Genomic DNA, 26898 nt, shown 5'->3' on the forward strand with positions numbered 1-26898 from the left:
GCACTGGCTCAGGGAAGGTTTCCTAGAGTGTCGTGTTGCAGTGTGGAGCTAGGGTTCTGGATTTGGGGACTCTGCCAAGCTCTAGCCTTTCACCTCTGGTTTACCTGCTTTATATACAAACCAGAGCATGCTTCCTCTTCCAATTAAGCTTGACACAGTCCCCAGTCCTACTGAACATTAACACTGCTTTAATGACACTGATTCCACTAACACTGCCTCCACACCACCATCTGTGGAAACTTCAGGCAGCACAGGTGCAGACTATCTTCCTGCCTTGCTCAGACTTCTCTGCATGGGCACACAATTCAAGGCTCTTTTTGACAAAAATAACTTAATTTATTCTGGAAGGTCATACTTCTTTTTTTTAATGCCAATTCTTTTCCCAAAGATAATTCTATTAGAAGTAGAGGTTTTTAGCAATTGTTCCAAATTGGTCACCCAAAATTTTTTCCCAAATTTGTTATCTATCCATTTCCCACAAGGCTGAAACTCCTAGTAAGTAGTAATTATCCCAAGGACTGTACCATGGGAATGTACTTGACTTTTTTGTATTTACATGTTTGTTTAGCTATATCACAAGTATGTCTGCCTTAAGGAGGAAAAGACGATTTTGATAACTAGAATATTTATCTTACAAATTGTAAATAGTGTAGTTGTGATTCTCACACTAAAGATGAATACAAACCAAGTGTGAATGGCATATTGGATGCAGACCAATTTAAACTCTAATATGTAAGAGACTTTGTCAGCTTTCTCCTTCTCAGCTAGCCTCTCACCCCTTTCTGAGCCTCACCCTCCACATTGATGTATTTGAAAGTCTAGAGCTAAAATTAGGAATTGTAGATGGCCTACAGCCAAAGTAAAATTCTGATCTGGCTTCTACTTTCATGCAATTGCCAACCTTGGAAGGGACAAGGAGCAATACTGGCTGCACGTTAAAATCATCTGGGAAATTTTTTTTTTTTTTTTTTTTTTTTTGTCTTTTTTCCTTTTTATCGGTACCGGGGATCGAACTCACGACTGTCTGCTTTCAAGGCAGGCGCTTATGCCGCTGAGCTAAATCCCCAGCCCCTTATCTGGGAAATTTTTAAAATCCCAGAACCCAGACCTCAGGGAGAATCTCTGGGAGTAGGGCCCAGACACCTACATTTTATCAAGCTCTTCAAATGATTCTAATGTATAGTTGAAGCTGGAAGTCAGGCACATGGCAGAAAAGAAAAAAAAAAACCCACAAAACACCTTTCTATACTTTCATTTCCACCCCTTCTACCAAGTCAGAGCAAGAGAGGAGTCAAAAGCTACATGCTTCAATAAAACAAAGTGAGGCACTTTGTTAACATAGGTCTGGTTCAGGAATGACATGTAGCAGCATGTTACAACTTTAGATGATACCAACTAATCACCTAAGAATATTAAATAAGGAGAAAACTAGCAACAAAATTAAGGTATATATGTACATACAAGGGTATGCACACATAAAGGAGACTATGCTTTCAACATGAAATTCAGAATGGACTCCTCTTCTAAGTTATTCAGTCACTCCAACACTGGTAAAACTTACTTTCTCACACTTTCTCCTGTGGCCTTGCAACTGACAGGAGGTTCAAGAGCTCCAGGCCACACAACACCATACAGAGGGCAGTTGCTGAAGAAGCCAGCACACACAGGACACCAAAGACACGCCTCTTTAACCACTTTTTCTCAATGCTATGAAAGATCTGATGCACTTCATATATACATATACACACCTGCTCATGTGTCCACTCAAACACCCACCAGCTGAGGGCACAGGATCCAGCCACACATCAACAATCACTGAAGACCTTTTTTTGCACACACTGGGGGACCCTATGTTCACCATCTTAATTCCCACAGCAACACCACTGTTATGTGTTGAAGAAAGGCAGTGGAGCTGCAGATAATGAAAACAGACACTGTAGGAAGACAGGCCTCATTTTCATCAATTCCCCCAAATCCAAGAGATACCAGGTGAGTCTCCTAGCACTGACACAACCTAAAGCAATTAGTCTCACTTGTAGGACAAGGAAAAGTGGCAGTGATGTTTGTCACAGTGCACTGGATTCCTAACCCACATAGCAAAAGCCTAAGAGAAGCTCTGTTCCATTCCTTCCGTCGTGTACCTAATCCTGCCCCACCTGTTCTGGGTCAGTATCTTCCCTGGAAACCCCTGTAGCTTCAGTTGAGTCTATTTTCTTTAGCAAACTTTAGAGCATGTAGCCTAAACAACACAGTCAAAGATTCTTAAAATGAGAATTTGCAAGTAGACATAGAGCATGTGGGGAAATGCTGTTTACTTTGTTGGCAGTTCACAACTGGGAGTGAGAGCTCTGAAAAACCCCAAAAGGCCCCCAGACACCACTACCACCCAGAAGGCTCCTGCAGTGCCTGGCTTGGACCCAGAGACGCCACCGCACTGCCCATGCCGGAGGCCCACAGCCGGCTGAGGATTCTGCTGACTCAGCAGTGTGTAATAGGCACCGTGCACTTTCTGCAAGGCCTTCATAAAGCCTCTTTCCACACAAGGCCCTCCTGTCTTAGCAGGTAACTTACAGTTAACCTACTATTTCCAAGCCTGAGGATTACCACTCTCATAGCTCTAGCATGCAAGGGGGCGTAGCAAAGCACTAGAAACAAACCCAAGGCCAGTGTGGAAGAGCCAGCTCTCTGGGGAGAAGGCTCAGCTGGAAGGGGCACACTCAGTCCCAGGGCCCCTTCTCTTTTTTTCTGCAGTCAACAAAGCATGAAACTTAGAAATCTACTTTGGAGATTCAACATTTCTGCCTTAGATTGACCACAAATCATTTCATATAATGGGTTCATCTTCTGCGTGTGATTTGTCATTATGGAGAATATCAACCTCTACTGTAGTATTTTTACAGTACATCTAAGCTGTGTCATTTAATCTGCCCTGGTCAATTTATACAGCTTTGAAGACAGGCACAATACCATGTGCTTGTTAATTTCTGAAAATAAAATATACATATATTCTCTCTTATTTGCTGACAAAATAAGGCATTATTACTCTCTGATACAGTCTCACTACTACACCAGATTCTGAGTTTCAGTAATTTCTTGTACCTTTTCATTCCCTAAAACCCAAGGGCCCTTACTCCACTCCTTTGCTGCAAACACTGATGCTTTGAGGTCTGTAGGCTGGTGGCCCATTCCTCAAAGATACCACCAACTGCAAAACAAATCCCAGGCGTCAGCAAAGTGTAGAGATCTCTGCCAGCTACATGTAATCCAAAACCTCCCAGTGTACTTGAAAACAATGTCACTGTCTAGAGTAGAATAACATTCTCTAGAGATTTTAACCACAGCAACAAACAATTCTGTGGCTTCTACCTTTCTTTTCTAAAGACTAAGGAATTTGCTGAGTGTGCCAGCAACCTCAACATCAAATGTAAGCAACCAGTCCTTCTGATCCTGGCAGAACTCAAAGTTTCTCCGGGGAGTGGAATGCCCTGTTCAGAGAAGCAGATGCCCTGGAAACAATGGTTAGAGACCTGGAGAGCCCATGACAGGTAGCTGAAAAACAAGCGCTATTTGAAGCCTTCTATAAGGCTTATTCTGCTGGGTGAATCATGTGACAATCTAGGCATCTGAGACCCAAGGGTACCAAGCAATGATACACTTTTCTACAAACACTTTCATACAATGCACACACTTGTAAAACACAGGAATCTCTGTTAATCCAAAAGCAGATACAAGAATAAGTTCCCTTACTCCCTACTCCCTTAGGAATTATTATTTTAAAGGGAAAACTTGAGGTGAGGAATAAAGGATGAGGTCTGTAAGATTCCCAATCCTTACATCATATGGTCTTCTGAGTAGTTATCAAATTTGAATTCTAATCCCTGGACCAATCCACTCATTCTGGAAAAAAATGAAATCAGTATACCACCATCCATTTAACTTAGACTGTCTCAAACTGAAATATGTGATGAATAACTTTAAATTTGTCTAAAATTTAACTTTGTATTGCTTCCTTAGAAATACCTAAGGCCCGGCAAGGTAGCACATGCTAAGTTGCCAGTCTGGGCAACTCAGTGATTTAGCAAGAAAGAATATTGGGGATGTAGCTCAGTGCAAAGACCCTGGGTTCAGTCTCTAGTACCACATGCACTCATGCACATGCACACACACGCACACCCAACGATTTTATCAATGTAAAGCAAAATGCTGAGTATAGGCTTAACCTTTAAGAAAACAACTGAGTTCAAGAAAACACTGTAGCTATAAATACAAAGAAATGAGTCTGCTGGTCCTTGGCCTTAGGATACTATGATTTGGTGCAAGAGATCCATTTGCACAGTTACCCAAATTTCACTGCAGGGTACGTGCTCTGTTAAAACGCACTGTTATGGCTTGTGTCTAGATGTCCCCTTGAAGCCTCATGCAGTAATAAATGGGGCTTTTCCAGAAGTGGCTGGATCTAGAGTATGTGATTGAGTAGCGGTGCAACACTAGGATTAACAGCACTAGGATTAAGATGTGAGTGCTATCCCACCAAAGGGCAGGTAGCTGGATATTATACAAAGGGCAAAAAAAAAAGCTTGCTGCTAGTTTACTTGTTGGTTACTTGCCTGCTTTTGCTATTTTCTGCCTGCCACGTTTCTCCTTTGCAGTGTTCCTGTCATGTCACATTGCTTGCAGCCAGCCAACTATGAACTGAACCCTCTACAAACTGTGAGCTAAATAAACCTTTCCTTCTTTGACCTTGGGTGTTGGATATTTTGTCTCAGAAATGAGAATGGTAACTAAGACAGGAATAATTTTCTTCAGGCCCAGGAGTACTTCATTAGTTCAGACTGGCTGAGAGAAATGTTAGGGAGCTGCAGTGACAAGGAGAAAAACACTTAGGAGGTGAACAGAGAAAAATGAGGAGGATGCTAATCTCTTGCAAGATGGGGAGAAGAGTGAAGGAAGATTGGCCAGCATGCAAAAAACAGAAGCAAAGGGCTGAGTCATGAAAGTATTTTATCTCTTTAACAAACACACTTTGGTATAGCTTGGAGACAGATAAGAGGGATGAAGCTGCATCTACAGACTCAGAATCTAGCATTTATTGGATCATTCTTAAACTATTTCTATAGTTTAAGTTTTTGACTCCCAACTACTACCTATATACCACACTCCCTTGCAACTTTCATGGTTAGAGAACATAAAACTTACTGTGTAAGTCTTAGGGGAAGGTTTCATCTTCCATTACACAAGCCACAGGTCCCTTCCTGTTCCAGTAGTACGGATGAACTAGATTCAGTCCACTGGATGTTGACTGACACTTGAGGAAATGACGCAAAGATGAAAGGACGTTAATACATTTTCCAGTAGGGTTGTATTATGGTTTGGATCGCAAATGTCCCTTACAAGGATTTGTGGGTTGAAGGTGTGGTCTCCAATGCAGCAATGATCAGAAGGTGGGTCTTTCAGAAGTAACTGGATCATGAGGGCTCTGACTTAATTAACGGAGTGAATCTACTGACAGATTCATATGCGACAGCCTTACTGTGAGGTGGTGGAAACTTTAGGAGCCTCCATAGAGGAAGTAGGTCAGTAGGGCGTTGTCCTAGGATAACTCTTGTCCTGGCTCTTTTTTCCCTACTCCTGTCTGCCATGAGGTCAGCTGCCCTACACAAGCTCCCTGATATGATGTTCTGCCTCTCCTCAGGCTCACAGTGATGGAACCAAAAATCTCTAAAACTACACCAAAATAACTTTCTCCCTTTAGCTGACTTTCTCAGGTAGTTTGTCACAGAAACAAAAAGTTAACTAGCACAGACAGCCTCCATTTCCTGAGCTTTCCAATTAATTTGTGAGCTGCCCAATATATTTCCAATTAATTTATCTTTTGCTTAAGTTAGCCAAAGCCACTTTGTACTGCTGACAATCACAAATCTCTGACAGAGAAACTCAAAGTATTTATTAAAATAGAAGACAGATAAATAGGAAGTAGGGAGAAGTTCAAATAATTCTCAAATTATTCCCATGTTTCATTGTTTTAAAAATATTTTAAAATGTATGCTAATTTGTTTCATTTACACTACTGGTTTCTCTTAGTTCACTGAAAAGCTTTGTGCTACTTTATTTCTGTATCTTTTTTGTAAGAGAAAATCTTTCTTGTCTATATCTTGTACTCTGAGTAACTTTGAAAATAATGATAGTATATTAACTATTGTGCTGGTTACTTTTCTTTTGTTGCTGAGACAGAATACCTGATGCCTGAAATTAAGGAAGGAAAGGTTTTAATTTAGCACACAGTTTGTGGAGTTTTCATCTATAATCTGCTGGCTCCAAGACAACTGGGCAATAGTTCATGGCAGTGGAAGACAGCAAAAGCAACAAGAGCAAAAGGGGAGGAGAGAGAGCAAGCCTCACTCCCTTCCTTATATTGCATACAGGCCACCTGCCAGAGGGCAGGTGCAGCACTACCATCTATAATCCCAGCACTAGACCATGAATCAATCACAAACTCTAGAAGGCCACCCCCATGACTGCATGAGGCTCTAGTGGGACACCTAGCCACAAACCACAACAATTGTTATTATTTATTAATTTGCTAGGAAAATGTTTTATTTTTTCATTTAAAAATTCCTGATATTTATGTTTTTAAAAATTAATTGCCCTAACCCTCATTATATCTCAGCACTCTGTACCATAAGTATTACATGACTTATTACCATCTGCCTTGAATTAGAGTAACTCATGTGTATTGCCCCAAGTATCCTTTGCATAAATCCTAGGGTAATACTTGCAGTTGCCTCAGTGTGTCCTCCATCTGGAGAGACTTTCTGCCCTCATGAGCCTATGAAATTTGCTTTGGTACATACTAAATTCTAAAATATATTTTCTGACTATCAAGAAGTCTTTTGAAGTTCCACTCTAAGGCCACTTCCTGCAGGAAGTCATATACTCCTCCTCCTACAAATTCTTTCAAGCCACTCTGTGCTCCCATAGCATTTTATGCATATTGACGACATGATTCATATTAAAGTGCTTATTTATTTATCTTTTATTCCCTCATTAAACTTGTGAATTTGTAACAGCAGGAAGCATGTCTTATTAACATCTGTATCTTCAATTACTGGTAGAAATAAGACCATAAAATGTATTCAGCGCATGTTCATGGAATCAATAAATCATTTGTATATGTTCACAGTATTAATATTTTGTAATATATAATGAGAATTCAACAAATACTTCAATTTTATATATATGCATTTTAAAATAACCAGTTATAAACATATTCTTAATTCTATAGAGTTTAGCTCAAAGGTCAATTTGTTCATTTTAAGGCCCCTTTTAAATTACTTGTGAGAAAAGGTAAAATCTACTGGGGGAAAAAAGTAAAAAGAAAAAGCCGCCTAGTGCTAAAACAGATTAATTGCAAGTGTGCTGTGATCTGGTTCAGGAAGGGCTCTGTACATGTTACAAGTAACACTGCAGAGCACAATCTCATATTTAGAGCGAGGTGATCTTTCCTTTTCCACAGCCCCATTACAGCCAAGTCCTCCATCCCAGGAGAGTACCCAGAGCAGATCAAAGGACCACTGTATTCACCATTAAAAAGAGGAATAAACCCAGTTCTATCACACAGTCATAGCAACTATACAACGTGAGGATTTTACCTACAAAGAAAAAAGTAACTTTTAAATTCTGAATGTTAACACAAAATCCAAAGAGTATTTGAATGTCTTGACTCAAACTGCACATAATACCATTATAATGCTTACTTCCTGTTGCTGACTTTGGCATGAACTTATCTAAAACTAAGACTAGAAGTACCTGGACTCCAGAGTCTGTTATTCAGATAGTTTTAATAAATAACTTCTATATTTAATGAAATGATAGAATGCTAAATACTCTTTAATTCTATCCTGTTTATTGTATTTAGACCTTTCTAAAAATATCTTGGAAACACAAAAGTATTCTTTTGAGTGGCCCTGGCACAATTTGGGTTCCTCCTGAGAAAGGAAAATTATTACTACCACAAGAGCACATTTATTACTTAAATGTGTTTATAGCCCTGTATGCAGACAATAAGTACTTAAAAGTTTTCAAACAAATGAAAACAAGCAAAATGGCAAGCTTTAAAATAAGCCCCCAGGCATAAAATGACAAAGTGTTAGCAAGATTACACTCCTCAAAACTCTGCTCTCATTCACCCTACAAACCCACAGGAGCACTCAGACACCTTCCACCTGCCCCTGCTCCCTCCAGCTTGTCTCTGTGTTCCAATTTGGTGACATGGCATGTTGATCAAGCAGCAGCAGCAGTCCATAGGGCCCTATCAGGAGGCAACTACACTCACCCAGCTCAGCAGTCACGGGCTTTTTAATGAGCTGCATCATCTATACCAACCTATATCTTCCAAGAAATTACGTGTTCCTTAGGTGTTCCTTTAGAAGTAAAAAAGCATAAACACAAATAGCAAGAGCTTAACGCAGACTTAATTAGTGCGAGGATGTTATAAAAGTCACACAATGTAACTGTCACCACCATTTTATTGATAGGGACCTCGAGGCTCACAAGGTTTAAGCAAAGCCCAGAGTCACAAAACTACCAGGAGCACAGCCCCTCTCCCAGCAAAGCTGTTTTTACTACATCCTCCTGCCCTGCTAAGATCTCTCAGTAATTCAAACTTATTCTGTGTCCCCTTTTCTAATATTCTTATATTAAATTTAAGGAGGTTACAATGAAATTCTCATGCTACTGGATAAAGATGTAGTAACTGGGAAAGTTTTCTTCCCTTCAAGAATGGGCCAGAGAAAAATCCAGGATCACAGTGTTGTTTCTCACCACAGCACAGGGGAATAACAGCACACTCTCTGCAAGGTAGTTGAGGAAACCACCATTCCTCATCCCTTCAGCCCAGCCATGTATTATTTCATGACAGGCAGGTATTTGTGCTGCTTGAGCTATTCCCACATTAACAATGAATCCCAAATGTAAGGTATGTTAGAACCACCTGTGGAGTTTGTTAAAAATGTCATGGCATGCCGAGGAACCTGAGGCAAGAGGATCACAAGTTTGAACCCAGGCTAGGTAACTTGGTACCTTAGCAAGACCCTGCCTCAAAATGTACTGGGTTCAGTTCCCTGTACTACACACACACACACACACACACACACACACACACACACACACACACGTCACTTCCAGAGCTAGGGATATATATAGCTCACGGGTACAGCACTTGTTTAGTGTGATGGCCCCACATTCAATCCCCACCAAAAACCAAGGAAACTGATGCTACTTAAAAGTCCACACCCTGAACCTGCATCATTGGTCTTTCCCCAAGCATACATCAGAAATGCATTTTTCTGCCTCAACCCCATTTCATAGATGACTGGAATGCAATTAAGTTTGGGAGGCTTGTACTTCACCACCACATAAACTCTCATACAACACATGCACACCTGAAGTTGTGAGAAACTGGAGTTTTGTAAACTGATTACATTTTAAGTACAAAAATGTGTTATGAAAGCCAAATAATATGTAGACTGAACTCTCTAAAATCAACCAACCTGCATTAACCTCTTTAGTAAAATTAAGAAATTTTCACACAGTTTGTTACTTAAGGTAGATTTGAAATCAACAGTTTTAGTGTTCTATATTTTATAATTACTAGCTTGAATGACTGGTGATGGGAACATGGCTGTTTTAATTACATCTAAAACACTGTTATAATGATATAGCAACACGGTAATTATACTAAAACAATACATCTAGTTCAATACCATGATGATAGAAATTCTGTGAAAATGCCTGGCATACTATACATAGATGCTCGAGAAATCTGAACCTCTAAAATCCTCAGCTGAAAATGGGAGATAATCCTTACAGATTTCTTAAAGAGGATTTAAGTGAGTTACATATTAGTTAGTTATAGTGGCCAACTATAGCCAAATAGTCTGTTATCCAGTTACAGGGAAGGAAGACATACAAAGTTTATTACTGATATGCTGCAAATATTCTTTCATATCCCTAAGAACTAGGATTCACAATCTTGGTCCTAACCAAAAAGCTGAATAACATGCCCTGGCGTACAATGCTCATAGCCCTAAGGCTGAGAAGCAAGCTCAACGTTGACTGCTACTGGTAAGCTAACTTAACTTCGGGTATCTGTTACAGAAACAGCAAACAGGCTAACACAAGTGAGTTATCTTAAAAGTAACTGCAATGTCAAATATGAAAATATGAAACGCTACCAGTAGTGCCTTTTCCTGACCATTCCCCCTTTATCCTATTACATTAAAATTGACTGGCCCATCTTTCACTGCAAAACTTTGTAGCATTACACATAGGTCATTTGGAAAATAGTGTCTCACTGAATTATGTAGTTCATCCTACATTGAAATATTTCAAGTATATAATGAAATTACATTTGTTAATATAGCAGATTTTGGTCATCAGAAAAAAAATTTTATACTAAAAAGCATCAAGTTCATGGTAGTAAATTCAAGTTTTCCAAAACTGCAAATAGTTAAATGACAGGTCCCCTTTGTCCATTCGTAATAAAATAGCTTCCAAAACTAAAGTTAGAATAACTACATTTTGTCAGTTGTCCTTCTAAGTAAATATGTTTTTCCATGAAAAAGCACCTAGTTGATATTTATCCCCCATCTCTACCATACAGATGCTTCTCAATTTGCAGCAGAAGCACTTCACTCTCATTTAATCACATGGGATATTAAAAGAGTACTAAGTTTGAGATTTAAAAGTCATTTGTACTGCTTCACTTATAACAATCTTAAGGAATATGTGCTTTTATAAAAAAAAAAAACGCTGGTGGTGTGGGTAACTTTTGGCAATTTGGTGCTAACACCTTGATTCATACTAAGGGATCTGCAGTGTTACCCACAATTACTTTTACACAATCAACTCAAATGTCAACACAGTGAAAAAAGTCCCTGTATCTGTTAGTATTACTGAAGCAGTTTTCAGTCTCCGACACTGTCTCCCAAGGTTCAGCAGACCATTCTTTGAGAAACACTGTTCTATATTGTACAACTGCTTCCACGGAGAAAGTCCAGAATACATAAAATTTAAGGACGAAAATGCTGAAAACCAAAACTGAGAGTGAGTCAACTCTGTCCAGGCAAAGAAGATGGCCCCAGTCGGTGAAACCTACAGCAGACAGAAGCCCTTTGATGTAAAGCACTGCTGAATTCTCTTTGTTAGATGAACAGACCCCTGCTGATTAAAGAAAATGCATCTGAAGCTGACCACCCAGAAAAACACCCCCTGTGAAGGCACCTTCTGGCCCTGGAGGAATTTTTACTAAAGGGAGTACAAATCCACAATGAGCATTTCACTAAGTGGTGAAAAGGCTCCATGATATGACATTTAGGGTGGAAACAAAAGAAAATGTAATAACCTGTCAAGCAGGAAGCCTGGCTATCCTTGGACAAAAGGAAGGAAGTTAAAACATGACGATAGAAGAGAAAAGAAAGCGATGTTATCAAGCCAAAAGACCAAAGAATTCAAAAGATTTAAAGAATAATAAAGATAGAAGAGAAAGCTAGTAAATGGGAAGAAAAGATGAGTCATGCTTTTTGTTTTGACAAATCTGCTTCTTAAACAATGTAAGAATCCAGGCTTTACCAGTGATTAGCTATGTGAACTGGACCAAATGATTTAATATCTTGGAGCCCATTTCCTTAACAGTAAATATAAATAACACCTAAGACATGGGCTCTCGTAAAGATTAAATGAGATTGTGCAGAGGGTCATGAACACTGTCCAGCACACTATAAATGCTCCCAAATATGAGATTCATTTCATTACAATAGGAAATGAAACAGGAATTACCACTGTAAAATTCATTTTTCAAGAAATGATCAAATCAGTCTTTTCTTCTTTAAAAGAAGGCAGTAAGATGCTCACACATATCTGAGACGACAGCTTTTAGAGTTTTGTTCAGGTCAAAGTATTCTGCTAATTAATAGACTAGACTTCATTTTCAATCCTTAAGAATTTAGGATGAGGGAAGACCCAACACAATTTCCCTGAAAATAAATTTAATATTGAAGTCCTACTACTAAAGACCAAAATAGGACTACATAGCATTATTCAAAGCTCCCAACTTATAAAGCCATCTTATCATTCAGGTCAAGGGCCAAATGGGCATGAAGTACGTATCAGAAACCAGAATGTCACCTGAGTTCTGCCTTAGCTGCGGACGATGCTGCATTTATAGAGAATGACAAGGAAGCAGTTTTGGTGGGGAGCAGAGATAGGCCTTGTACCCTGAGCAAGTGAAACACTCTCCTCTCCTGGTATCTTCATACCACAACTTTTTTCTCATTTCACCTATGGCATCATAGGATGAAAGTCAAAGTGTAAACTCAAATCTGTTCTCTGTGTTAATGCAGTGATCTTTCCCTTTCACTGATGACTCGAGAAAAAGAAAAGAAAAAAACACAACTCTTTACAACCAAAAATGAAGGAAAGACTATTCTTTCTTTTAAAATTTATTTTATTTATTTTTTTTATCAGTACCGGGGATCAAACTCACAACCTTATGCTTGTAAGGAAGGTGCTTATGTCACTGAGCTAAATCTCCAGCCCCAGAAAGACTATTCTTTAAGGATCATAGCTTCAGTGGCAGTTTAAGGCCTAATTTAACTTCCAAATCACTAAGTCTTTAATGGCCTAGTCCAAAGAGATAAAAAACAAAAGCATGTTCACAATAATTGACAGGAAACCCACTGCAACATATCTTTAATATCCTGTATAACAGATAAATGAATAAGCCTACCAGGTCAAGGATTTCAAACCTAACTTACAATACATCTCTGGAAAAAAATCTGAATCACACTAATTGAAGTCTTTAATGATGATTTGAACCATCAAGAGAAAGTTACATCAAGCAAGAAGGGAAAGGGGAGGAGACCAATCCTGCAGAGAATGTTTATCTTCAGTTAGATAGAAAATTTGCATCTCCAGAAGAATGCAAAATCCAGGTAGTTCAAATAGCTGAGGACTTATTTGCATTATATTTCTAATTTTTTCTGGGAATGGTGTTGTACAACTGTGATCTTAGCACCTGAGGCAGGAACAGTTTCTATCATGTTTGCTGGACTTGTGACACCTGAAACCCTTTGTCATCATTAAGATTCAGACTAGTATAAACTAGGAGCACATGGAAAGATAACTTGTAGATACTCTGTTCTGTAGACCTAGCTGTCAAGTCATCCCAACCCAGCTGCCAGAACATGTGACTCTAGTCAAAAATGATGTGGGCATCCCTACCCCAACTTCCCTCCCTTTAAGGTCCCAAGGATGGTGGGACAGAAGAGAGGCCTCTATTGTGCCGTATTGGAAGTACAGGTCCACACAACTGCTAAGCATAATAAAAATGTTGCAACAATTAACTATAACAACCATGATAGCTATTATAACTCTTTCAAAGTTTCCAGGTTTCAGATATTCTTAATATATAATCCTACTATGTAATCCTTACAGCTGTTTTTAGAGGTAAATGTCATTATGGTCCCTATTTATAAGAAAACTACTTCACAGAGAGGTTAAGTAACTTACCCATGATTAGAAAGCCAGTAAGTAACACAGGCACAGTGTGAATACAGGTTTCCAGCTCTGGCATCTTATCCATTAAGCTTCACAAATAATTACTGAAATCTAAAAACCATATACAAAGAGCACAGCATAAGCAGCTCATTAGGCTCACCTCAACCACTAGCCAAGACCACACTACATCATACTTCAGTTTTCTAGGGTGAGACACCCACACACTTCAATTGATTCATTCGTTCCTCTATGCCTTCCATAGCCTCTCTTTCTGTATTTTGCCACCTTCCCCAGCAAGGAATTCATTCATGTCTTTAAAAGTCATGGTATCTATAATTTAAGCCCAATGCCTCTCACTAGGTTCAAAGCAAGATAAAATACTTGAAAAACAGTTACAAATCATTTCTTGGCCTTCTCTTCTCAGAACAGACTAAACTTGTTCATTTGCATTTATTTTCTAACATCTTACTATTTTGTATTCCTTTTAGATAAATTCCACAAGTGTAATGATTTAATATCCTCGCATAGTCAAATCCCTGACATATGACAGACCTCAAATACCAGAGGAACAAACTCTAGCCTTCTATCTTATCCTTGACAAGTTCTCTAACTCAGTGTTGACTTGCACAGATTTTACTGAGCAGTTGGTGCTTCTGTATCCAAATTTGTCTAATTTATATTTTGTATAAAAAATGTTATGCTTTCTAATACTTAGCATGTAACTTCCTCTATAAGAGAAATTGAATATTCAAAGTATTAGCATTATCGATTGCTGCCTTAAAAAACTAAATTTAGCACTACAAAATTTATAACCATACACATAACCTATTTTACATTTCTAAACTAATAAAATTATCTTAGCCACTTAATTTAATACTATCAAAATATAAATATTTACATTTATTCCAATTTTTTCTCCAAACTACTGGATTTTGGAAAAAGTTGAAGAAACTCCAGAAATCATGAACATTTTATGTCTCAACTTGGAGCTAAGAAAATCCACATGTCAGAGGAGACTTTTTATACACTGTCTTAATAATTTTTTGAGCTACACCTCACAAGAGCAAATCTAGAAGTCAGATAAGGTGAATTATTCACCACTGTTCAAAATCTCCACCACTTAACTTTTTATCTTACCAGGACAGTCAGTTCCATGGGAAGTCAAATCCAATCAGACTATGAGCTCTGCCACACAAATCTGACACCCTCATTATCCTCAAGGTCTTTGAAATAGTTCTATGCTGCTTTTTATATTATATTTCAGATATCTTAACTTAGGCTTGTGTTTTCAGTAGGCATGTTCCTTGACTCTTCCAGATAAAGGACCATTAGCCATTTCTCTTTTCAGAGACCTGGTTGATTTTACATGTGTTCTGCAATGAACTGAATGCTAAATGCTATGCAGAATACACAGCCTTCTCTCATGATTCTGAAAAACTACATTTCTACCTTTGTTTGCCCTTAGATCTTTCAACTTTTCTCCATACTACCAAGTGAGTGATCAATTTGAATGCAGTGATACTTAAGAACTAATCCCCAGGGAAATGAGATTTTACCAGAGAATGTCATGCTTTCTCCTTTCCCAATGCCTGCCTGCCAGACAGGTTCTCAGAGCCCTTCAGACTCCAGCCTATGTTAGGAAGAAGAGACCTTCTTCAAATCTGCTTTTGGGGGACCACATTTCTAGGTCACAGCACCCAGGGCTACCCTTACTGCTGAGAAGCAGCAGCTGAATGTAAGATACCTCCTTCCTCCCTAGCACTTGGCTTCAGGGTACGTGCACAGCCCCACTCGTTTAGGGGAACCAAAGTGAGCCTGGAAGACAAGATAGCTATCATCCCTCTTGCTCAGCCAGTTCTGAGAAGAGTGGAGGAAAAGTGGGAGGCAGCAAGGAAAGGAAAGAAGGACAGAATAGACCAGCAGATATGAGAGAAAAGAAGGCTGTCAAGTAAGCAGGTTGTTACTACACTAAGAAGTAGTTCAGGAGTCAGGTAATGAGCACTTCACCAGTTGGATTACGGAGACATGCAAAAGAAGAGAAAATATTTAGGAGTATTTCAGAAGGACTGAGAGGCTGGATGGATGTAGAGAGGACATAGAGATTTTTACAATTTATGGAGCACTTTTGAAGGAGACAACAGGTAAAAGAAGCAGAGTGGAATGCTGTTAGCGCAAGCCCAAACACTGGGAAAATGAACACAAATCAGGCCCCCACCCCTTGTGGACCAAGGCTGGTTCAATAGCGGAACAGACTCAAAGTGGAAGCATCCAGGCTGCCCTTTGATGGTCTCCTGGAAAAGGACCTGTCAGTCTCACTCCACCCATGTATTTTCTACTTGCTTCTCTTAAGGACCATCAGATCTCTGGGCGAATCTCATGGGTAAACATCCCCAGAAACAGAAACCATCTCTGGCTAATGGCCTAGTATGCTCTGCCCCAGCAGAATCCAGATGCCATGCTGACACCTGACCCGCCTTCCAATGAAATGAACCAAATGAAACAGAAGTGGCAGAATGAAGTTTGGGCTAATACAGCATTCACCCTATGGTGTTTTCTCCCTCTCCACCCAGTCACACCAGACTTCCAAAGAATAAGTGGTATCCTTGTTCCATCATTTAACCCAAGGAGTATTGCTACCAGACAACAAGAGGCAATCTCACAGCCAATAGAAATGTGGGCAATGATGGAAATGGTTATTGCTTGAAATGTAATTAGTGTGTCTGAGGGCTTGAAGTTTTAGTTTTTCATTAATTTAAATAACTACATGTGACTACTGGTTAGTATGAAACATCCGAGTCTAGTTCTTTAGAAAGTCCAGATCACATCTGTCCTAAATGCCTGCAGAGAATTATGTTTTTCTACTGCAAGAAATGGAGCCTCTTAACATTCCAGTATCTGTTCAAACGATTTTCCAGCACTGAGCTCTTCTTCAGTCATTATACATCCCCAGCGTCCTCCGAAACATCCCAGTTTAGAAGGCCCACAAACACCTCACTCTAACAGTCCATCCACTTCAGGAATCTTCTCCATCATAGCTCTGCTGACTTCTATGCAGTCATTACTATGTGGCCCTTAGCATCAGGAGAGTCAGTCTACTACAAGTTCAAAGACACTGCTCCAAAGAAACATTAAGGATGCACAAAGTAATGGAACTATTTTGCACTGTGCTTTAGTTCTTATATAGGCCTTTTATGCTCATCTCATTTATGAATCAAAATAACCCTAAGTATTCAGCTGATACATTTATTTTATAGAGCGTAAATGGCTTACCCCAGACAATATGGCTTTTCTGTGGTAGCCCAGACCAGTCTTAGCCTATCTTCCAAGCAGTGAGAGATAACTGAGAGTGGGAAAGAACCAGCTGAGTGACGCACAGGAGAAGAGTAACTAGAAGAGAGAACAGAGTGACATACAGCAACTAATCACCTTAGAAACAATCTGTTTCAAACTCAGTCATTTACAGATGAACAGCCGCAGTTCTACAGGATAAGGACCTCAATCTAGGTCTAATTTAAAGAGTGCCCTTAAACAGTGGTTCTCAAAGTATGGTCTGAGGACCAACAGCATTATGACTTGGAAACAATAGAAATGCAGTTACCAGGACTGAGCACAGCGCCCTGTGTTAGTAAGCTCTCCAGGTGACTCTGATGCTCACCTGTGCTGGTACTGCCCTAGTATTATACATCTAAGGGTCCATCAGTTTCCTCTGAAGAACAATTTGGTCACTGGAAAAAAGGAAGTGGAGTTTCAGTTTAGAATATGTGCTGGTGACATAAGCTCCAACTTGCTGTATCTAGAATAACAAGCAAGATTTACTCTAATCTAGCATCAGAGGGGCAAATCAACCTCCTGCCACCACTCTGTAGCCACAAGTAGAAAGAAAATCTTCTACTCAGAAAATCTTAGTTTTTTAGGTGGCAAAAGTTATAGGCAGTACTAAATGGTAAATACATAACTCTAGTTTCTAATCTCATTCAGTAAATAATATTTGGTACACTATACAGTGCTGTGGCTATAAAATAGTTAGCTTCAAAAGTAAGAACTAAGATTCTAGTTCCTCAGAGAAAAGATATATGAGAATAAATATAACCTTATAAAATGATCTACTTCCTGTAGGTTTAATAATGGTAGGCATTAACGAAGGCTTTAAATATACACAGTGCTGTGCTAAGCATTATAATGCATTGTTTTATTTTACCCTCACGTAACTCCATGATGTAAGAACTATTATTGTCCCTATTTTACTCATGAGGCTCCAGCAGTTAAAATTCTCAGAGGTCACACAGCAAGGAAGTGGCAAAGCCAGGAAGCCAATCAAATCTATTGCTCTTTTCTAATGTTTTGTTTTGTCTTGTTTTTTTGGTACTGGGAATTGAACTCAGGACCTTGTGCTTGCCAGGCAGGTGTTTGTACCACTGAGCTATATCCCCGGTCCTCAAATCTTCTGGTCTTAATTCAAAATTCTACCTCCTTTTTCATTTAACATATGTTTTAACTCAATCCATCCAACTTCATTCACACTCTTTATATTACTGACTTTTAAGCACCGTATTTTTCAAATGTGTTTTAAGCTCTCATGCCATGTATATTCAAAAAGTCTTCAACACTACATTAAGCTCAGGTCCTTCTGCATATGCTCAAGAATTACAGTAATTCACACTGAAAGGTCTCTTGATGATAAAGATATCCAAAAATTAGATCAAAGGCAAAAAACAATCTGTTCTTACCATTCGAGGGCAATAGGCCAAGGAAGCCCTCTTTGACTACTTGGACCAAAAGAAGCTGCTCTGATGAGAAGCCCCACCTCACATCACTAGTAAGTACTTAACACATGGTAATGTCTACATGGCAACCCCATTGATCTGTGAGCTCTGCAGGGAAGGAACTATGCCTGATAGTCCATCTGTACACTTACCGGACATCAAGTACTTAATCAACACCTAGCAGATTAGCAATAAGACATAGAAATTCTGAAGACGGTTAAAAATGAATTACAATTTAAAACTTTTAGGAAACAAGAAAAATCTTTAGGACATAGGCCTAAGTGAATGTGACACAAAGAGCACAATCCGTTAAAACCAAGCAAAAAACAGTAAACTGATGCTTATCAGAATTAAGTATTTTGTTCTGCAAAAAGTTCCTGTAAAGAGAATGAACAAGCTGCATACTGGCAAGTACATATACATGCCATATTTTTAAAAGGACTCATATCTAGGCTATACAAAGAACACTCAAAGCTCAGCAGTAAAATATATAGTAACCCAGTTAGCAAAGACATGCACAAGGGCTGGGAGTTTAACTCATAAGTACCTGCCTGGAAAATGCGAGGTCACGAGTTTGATCCTTAGTACCCAAAAAAAAAAAAAAAAAAAAAAAAGACATGCATAAAAGACATGAACAGGTATTTCACCAAAGAGGATATCAGGATGGCAAATAAGTACATGAAAAAGCTCACTATCACTAGCTATTAAGGAAATGCAAATTAAAACCAAAAAAAGATTAAACATGTATTAAAACTCCTATTGGGACAGTTAAAATAAATAACGGTGACAACAAATGCTTGTGCGGGCATATGGCAACCAGATGGATCTCTGATACAGTGCTGGTAGGAATGTGAAATGACACAACCTCTCTGAAAAACAATTTAGAAATTTCTTTAAAGACCAAACATAAAATCCAGTCATCCTACTCCTGGAATCTCCCATTCCAGTGAAGTAAAAACTTATGCCCATACAAAACTTATATACAAAAATATTCGTAGAAACTTCATGTGTAATAGTTGAAAACTGGAAAAAAAAATAGTTAAAAACTGGAAACAAAGAGGTCCTTCAGCAGGTGACTGGTTATAACATTAGTGTATTTATACCATGGAAAGCTACTTAGCAAGTAAAACTTCTCATGGACACCATGCAGAATGAAAACCCGATTTCAAAACTAACATACTGTAATGGTTTTGTTTAAATGTGCTACCAAGTTGACAAAACTATAGATGTGATGAACAGACAGGCACTGCTAGCATTTAAGAACAGAGAGGCTGGAGGAAAAGAAGGTGGGCATGGCTCTAAATGGGTGGCACCAGGGATATCCTTGAATATTGTAGCAATAGTAACACGAATCTTCACATGTGAAAAACTGTGTTAAAGTATACACATACAAATGGAAACGTGTGCCTGAAAGCTGGTACAGTCTAGTATAGATGCTGCCCAAACAAGCACAAGCTGCTGAAATCTGAATATGCTCTGAGCATTGTATCGCATCACTCTTCTCATTGTGTTACTATAGTGTGGTTATGTAACATGTTACCAGTGAGGGAAAATGGGTGAAGGGTACTATTTTTGCAACTCTACTATTTTTGCAACTTCCTATAAATGCAGTTCATTTCAAAATTAAAAGTTAAAAGAAAAACAAGTAAACTACAGACATTTTATTCAAAATGAGAAACAAAATAAAGTACACAGCCATAATACTAACCAGTAAGGTCCCAAACATAGATTTAAACACACACTATAGAGCACTGACTAGCTTTTAAAAAGTTAACTCCCATTCTGCTGAATCTTAACAGGAATATATTCCCAATACTCAACTCTCCCACTCCTCCTAAAAAGGGTGGGAAAAATGCCTGATGTCAGAGTTCTGGCCTAAGAGGTTGGAATATCTGCAGCCTAAGATTTCAAAGAGCTGGCCCCAAAGGCAAAGTTAAATAAGGGCTTCACAGGTGATAGGAGGGGTGATAGGAGCAGAAGTGGCTTCCTTGCAGCAATGTGTGCTGATCTACCACAACAGCGAGGATGATTTACACAGTGCATCTCCTCTAAGACAAAACAAAGTCAAACTAACAAAAGTTTAAAAAATAAGAATCACTGGGCAAACAAACAGAAAAACCTCAAAACCTCAGACAACAATTTCCAGCAAACCTTGTAATCAAATATGTCTTCTTGCTTGACCTCCATGCCACCCCTTGCTTTTTAAGGATTGTATTACTTCCTGAAATTTTGGTCATAAGAAGCCTCCAAAACCAGAAGAAAACAAGAAGAAAGATTATTTAAGACACTGCAGAAGTTCCTGACCTGAATTTCCATATGCATTTAGAACACAGATAGTCACAACATATAAAGAAGTGTCAATGTGGGTGAATTTTGCATCAGAAATAGTAACAGATTTAACAAAGTTTAGCCTGGAAAATCGGATTTTCAGTGTAGTACTTCCCTTGTTTCACATCATTAATTTTTTTTTTAAGTCTTGTGTTATACAGTACAGGGCTTTACCATTATCAAATCATTTTCACAAATGACTGTAAAGAAATGAAGCACAGTATCCAAAAGCTGAACTCTGCAGCAGAGCTCTGGTCAAGCCCCTGTCTAATTTCAGTCAGTTTGGCTGCCCTGCCCCCAGGGCCTAGGTCTGCAGTAGAGTTTCACCCACAGAAGCTCCAGACTAATTGACCAGGGGCAGACACTTTCAAGTCTAGTGAGAACAATGCCTTCCCATAAAGTCATCCACCTTTCTCTATTCATGTGCGCTTCTTAACTGCGGCACTTTTAAAATCTCATTTAAACCAAAAGTCACCCATTACCTTCCATGAAAAGATATATTTTTAAACGCTCTGATCTCCATGTGTCCTTCGAACATTAGCCCTCTTCAGTCTCCAGAACCCAGAACCAGACTTCTGTGCATTTTAAAAATGGGAAGCAGGGGCTGGGGATTTAGCTCAGCGGCATAAGCGCCTGTCTTGCAAGCAGGCAGTCGTGAGTTCGATCCCCGATACTGATTAAAAAAAGAAAAAGACCAAAACAAAACAAACAAAAAAAAAAGGGAAGCAAAAGGGGAGTTTACCTAGGCAGGATCTTCCCTCCCTCCGCTTCCTTTCAGGTTTATAAGGCTTTCTCTTTTGTCTTGAAAAATATATCAGCCAGTGGCAAAAATATGCCCTCCAAGATCTAAACCTCCTCCTCCTTCTCAGCCCTCCAGGCATACACCTCCCCTGGGGGGAGAGTAGGCTCAGCAGCCCTTCCACTGGCCAGCCCATTCCTTTCATTCTGATCCAATCAGCGCTTTCTGGCCCTTTACTCTTCTTTAAAACTGTTCATATAGTTCCCACACTATTCTCATAAGCAATATTCATAGTAGACAAATACCTTGTAAAGCTCAGGGTGTAATTCCACAAATCTAGGAAGCAAATTCTACTTTCCTCCAGATTCTTTAAGAACTTACCATCCACAGAGAGCTCTGAACTGTTAACCTGAATTTGACAAACACAGCTGCCAGGGTCCAGGAGCAGTAGGCAGCCAGGTGAAATCTTAGCCAGTTTGGCAGGGACCCACAGCCCCGTTTTGGAAGTAAGGAGCCATCACGGTTCAATACGTCAAGACCTGGCTTCGCTCCTCGAAAAGGAAGTTAATTCTCTGCCATTGTTGCTAGTAACTACTAACGTTTTATTTGCTTATGGTGAGCAAATTAATGTATTGGATACTCAAAAGCATCTTCGAAGTAACACAAATGGCTCATGATTCTCTGTTCCCACCAAAGCCGAAGTCTTTTATAAGAAATCAAATACTCGCTTTTCATAAATGCTCCAGAGGAGCAATAGTGCGGGCACAGGTTAGAGGGGCTTAAGACCAAAGGGGACAAAAGATTCCGTCCAACCGGTCAAGTTTTAGGAGACCACAAAATCACCCCCCCCCCCAAAATCTCCCTTATAAAGCTCCAGTCTGGATGAACCAACACGAGCTAGGCTGAAAAGCATTTTGCCACTCGCGGACAGTAAACCCACACTGAAGACAAAAAGGTAAAAAACTTGGAACAAAAAGTGAAAAGGGTACGTCTTCCCAGTTGCCAATGAAGAACGTAAAGAGCACTGCGAACTGGGCAGGGAGTTGCAGGAGAGCCCCAGACTCCGCCTGGGGTTCCGAGGGGAAACTTGGAAAGGGCAGCGCGAGCTCAGTCCAGGCGTAGGAGGCCCGCGAGGTGCGCGCCAGTGCCGGCCGCCAGCCCCGCCGCCGGTGGGGCATGTTCAGCCCCCGCCCCAGCGCGGGCCCCGGCTCGGTTCCGCTGTAACGGGGCGGACGTGCCAGGCTCCTCCTGCCACAAATGTCACATTCCAAGAAAAATCAGCAACAAGTTCGACTAGGAAAGTTTAACACCCTCCACCCCCCAAAAAACCCCGCATTCTTTTAAAGCTTCACTAACAGTGTCAGGAAAGCTAGCTCTAACTCCGTGTCGGTCAACAAACTCGCCGCGGGAGAACAAAGGAGGGCCGGAGTGGCTAACGCGCTCCAGCCTCGGGATCCGGGCGCGACCCCTTCGCCACCCCACCCTCCGAGCCGAGTCCCGAGAGCGGATGGGCGGGAGGCTCGGGCGGGACCGCCGGGGCCCTCGGGCGGCGGCGTGCGGCTTTGTCTCGCGGAGGGAAGCGGCTCCGGGACGCCCCTTCCGCCCCCTCCCTCGGCGGCCGGAGACCCGCGCGGGCGCGTCTTGCGGCGGCAGGCCCGGCGGCAGCGCCCCTCCGGAAGGGCCAGCCCTGCGTCGGGGGCGCCACCGCACCTCCGCGCGCCGAGCCCTGCGGATCGGCTCCAGCTCCCAGGGTCCGGCGAGGCGCGGGGCGGCGCCGGGCTGAGATCTGGCCGGTGGTACCGGGGAGCTGGAGCAGGCACGGGACCCCGGTTCTCGTCTCTCCCTCCAGGTCTCTCAGCTAGCTGGGCCCCGTGGCGGACCCTCGCGGGAGGGACCCAGAGCCCCGCCGGCTGCCCCAGGCGCCCCGGGAGGCGACTCAGCCCCAGCCCCAGGAGGAGCCCCCGGCCCGGGGCAGCGAGGGCGGGCGAGGGGGCGCCCTTTCCACACCCCCAGCGGGGCTGGCTACCTTTCACCGCAGGCTCACAAGCTCCCCGGCGCAACTTTGCCCTCCACATGAGGCGACCATGGCTAGTTCAGTCCCGCGGCGGGGGAAAGGCGGCTGCCGGGCAGAGCGCTGGGCATGGCGAGGGGCAGCTCGGGGAAGCGGCGCCCGACCGTCGGCTCCATTCACACAGGAAGGAGAGAAACGCCAGGGCTTCACCTTCAGCCCAAACCCGACGGCCGCAGCTGGGTCCTAGAGCGGCCCGCGCGCTCCCGCCGCCGGCCCGAGGGGCGCCCCGGCTCGCCCCTGAAACCCTACACCCCGCCCCGCCCCGCCCCGCCCCGCCCGGCGCCCGCCCTGGGCCCTAGAGCCCGTCCGCAGCCTCGGCCGCCGCGAGATTGCCCGGCTGAGATTGCCAGGCTGAGCTTGCCCGAGCCCAAGCTGACGTGTCCCCCTGAGACTTCGGAGGGCGACGATTTGTCCTCAGCCGCGTTTTAATTCATAGCAGATCCACCAGTTGTCCTTCCTTTGATTTTGTCTGTCTTCCCACAAGGCCAGTTCCCGGCTCATTCTGGTTCCAGATCTGTCTTCCCATCCCAGTTTAAGGTCTGCTTAGCATGTTTGTGGTGTTTGTTTTTCTTAAGTGAAATTTCTGGGCTTAAAATGACCACATTTTTTTTCTCAACATTTCCCAGGCCCTAGTGTTTCCATGACACACTAGGATTGAGCGACAAGCTGCTAGGTACTCTGCAAGCAAAAAGGCTAAAACAGACATTCGACAGCCACAAGTACAGAGCCAAACATCCTGTGGCCACAAATCTACCTGCCGCCATTATCTTCCCTAGTAAGGACCAAAAAAAAAAAAAAATGTGGCTCTGGGAAGATGTTTGTGATTCTGCCCCACCTCTTAAATCAGGCCGCACTAAGCACAGTCCTACCCACCTCTTTATACCCGATTATACTGGCTGACCTCGGGCCTCCGCTCTGGGATACCAGAATGTGTCCCAGAGCATTTCTGCCTGGCTTTGTGGGGTAGCTCTGCTGTTCAACTAAGAGGAAGCCAGGTAGGGTGCAGTTGCTGCCCACTGTGTGAGCAGGAAAGTCAGAGCGACACACCTCTTTGTCTTGGGCTCCTCTCCAGCTCTCCACCTTGGGTTCTTAGGCCAGGAATCCAGGATTCCTCCTTGGATTGTGGCAGTTCCCCGACTAACTTCGCCTGCAACTTTATTCTTCCAGTCAGTTCTGGTGAGTTTGTGTGTCCTGACTGACTGCTTTGATTCTCCTGATGGCCCTCTTGTTTAGTGACCCCTGTTCGCCAGATAGAGCCCAAAATACCATCACTAACAATTATTTATTGAATACTTACTCTGCTAAAGTCACCTACCCCAGTACTTAACAGCACACAAAAGAAACTTTGAGGATATATTACCTATTTAAGTAAACAAGATAGGCAAAGAGAAAACAGGAAAACAACAGTGCAGAGATGCCCAAAGAGGCAGCTAGAAGGATGAGGTTTCTGCAGGAGAAAGGAGAGCCTGGAAAGGAAACAGTGTTCAGACAGGGAAGGGGAGGAAGAGGAAGAATGGAGGAAGAGGAAAGGAAGTGGTGGGCACACAGAGTCTGAGCCAAGTGGGAGCTGACCAGGTCTGAGTGCTTGGAAAGAACGTAAACAGGGAAGGATTTTTATTAGAAAGGAGAGCAGCACAGAAGGCAGAAAACGAAATCATAAAGAAGTAGACCTGGAAAGAAAGGAAAAAGTATCAACCAGATCTTTCATTTAGCTGATGAGAAACTCCAGTCCTCTGTTGAATGACTCGCTCAGTGTTGCAGAACAAATTTAGCAGGAAAGCTGATAGAATTGACCTCCACCTCGGTGTGCTTTTATTACAAACTGTAAACCCTGTGTAGCTGCTTAGGTGTTGTAACTTTATCCTACAGACAGTGAGAAAACCACAGATTTACTGACTCACCTAGTATTTGTATGAGTTTAATACAGACCAGAGAAGAGTTAATAAAGACAGTGGAAAGAAGTAAGTTAACATATTCCAATTCCCTCGCCTGTACCAGGTACCATCCTGTAACCTGGGAGGCAGCAGAGTTTACAAGCATTAACTCTAGAATAAAACTGGCAACTACTGAGGCACAGCTCAGCGACTGTCTCTCAGCGTGACCCTGGGGAAGTCACCCAACTTTTCTGAAATTTATCATCTTCTATCAAAAGATGACAAATACAGCAACAAGTCTACCAGGGTGGTTGTAATGACTGAAAAGAGTAACAAATGTAAAATTCTCAGTATCGTCAATACTCAATGTGTATATTTGCTAAGAGCATTTCAGCTAACCACCTATTAGCTCTGTGAGATATGGGGAAAGTCTAAGGTAGATGTAGGAAGCAATGACATGTGAGGTTGGGATAAAAGAGACAGAAAGCAATAGATATCATATCTTAGAAGATACCAGGTACCATGAAGAAAGATAGCAATTCTTTGAAGCAAGATTTCATTCTTTTTGGATATTATCAACAAATCAAATAGTAACAAATGCTGGCAGAGGGACATTGTTGGTAGAAAGGTAAACAGGTTTAACCACTATTGAGATTCCTCAGAACCTGAAACTAGAATTCCATTTGACCTGGGTATTCCCCTTCTAGATACCTTTCCAAAAGAGTTAAATACATCATATTACAGTAATACATGCATACCTGTGTATATAGCAGCACAGTTCATAATAGCTAAATTTTGGAAGTAGCCTAAATGTCCATCAACAGATGACTGGGTAACAAATATGTGGTATTTATACAATGCAGTACTACTCAGCCATTTAGAAGGATAAATTTGAGTCATTTGTAGGAAAATAGATGTACTTTGGGGCCATAAAATTAAGTGAAATAAATCAGACATAAAGGTTAAATATTACAGTTTCTCTTATATAAGAAATCCAAACTACAAATAAAGAGCAAAATAAAAGGTAATAGGATATAAGCAGGTAGGTCTTTTGCAAAAGGGAGGGGGACCAAGAGATGAAGGGAAAACAGCGTCATGAAAAAAATAACACACCAACTTTGCACAAGGAATGCAATCATTATGTACTGCAAACATGTACCCATAAAAATTTTTTTTAAAAGGATTCCATTCTTTTCATCAACTAGATGGTTATCTTGGGGAAAAGAACAAAGCAATAAAGTTAACTGTATTTGAGCCCATCACGGGGGAATATGTTCCTTACTTGGAAGAATGGATCATTTTGGACCAGTGATTGAGAAAGATATGGAGTGATTATCTTCTGGGTAAGGGCAGATTTAAAAAAAGATGATGAAGTTACAAAGATCAGTTCATGTGAATGCTCACAACTATAACTGTGGGAAGAAAAGGCTAGAAAATTAAAGAGAGCTGGAGGAACTTAAAAGCATGGAAGCCAGAAAAAGTGCTAAGATGTTGGTTCCTCTACCTGATGTTATAGTTCCTAGATCTTCTATGAACTGCAAGGCATAGCTTGTAGGCATAGAATCTTCT

The 26898-nt window shown here is 41.3% G+C and overlaps 1 protein-coding gene across 5 annotated transcripts in view; it reads right to left on the reverse strand.

The window, feature by feature from the left end:
* Amotl1 (angiomotin like 1) overlaps positions 1 to 26898 on the reverse strand; it is a 151654-nt gene that overhangs the window by 74755 nt on the left and 50001 nt on the right. The window contains exon 1 of one of the 5 annotated variants that reach the window (XM_003468556.5): positions 23411 to 23680. The exons of 2 other annotated variants lie outside the window; for them this stretch is intronic. In XM_003468556.5, the coding sequence (XP_003468604.2) occupies positions 23411 to 23459 (49 nt within the window). In that variant the 5' untranslated portion in view covers positions 23460 to 23680. Of the gene's footprint in view, positions 1 to 13566; positions 13589 to 16824; positions 18907 to 23410; positions 23681 to 26898 lie in introns of those variants that run through there. 2 more of the 5 variants (XM_013151132.3, XM_063256212.1) reach the window with 2 other exon arrangements.

The sequence above is a fragment of the Cavia porcellus genome, unplaced genomic scaffold (assembly GCF_034190915.1).
Source record: "Cavia porcellus strain 051 isolate PalLab524CR breed Dunkin Hartley unplaced genomic scaffold, mCavPor4.1 scaffold_9, whole genome shotgun sequence".
Lineage (NCBI taxonomy): Eukaryota > Metazoa > Chordata > Mammalia > Rodentia > Caviidae > Cavia > Cavia porcellus.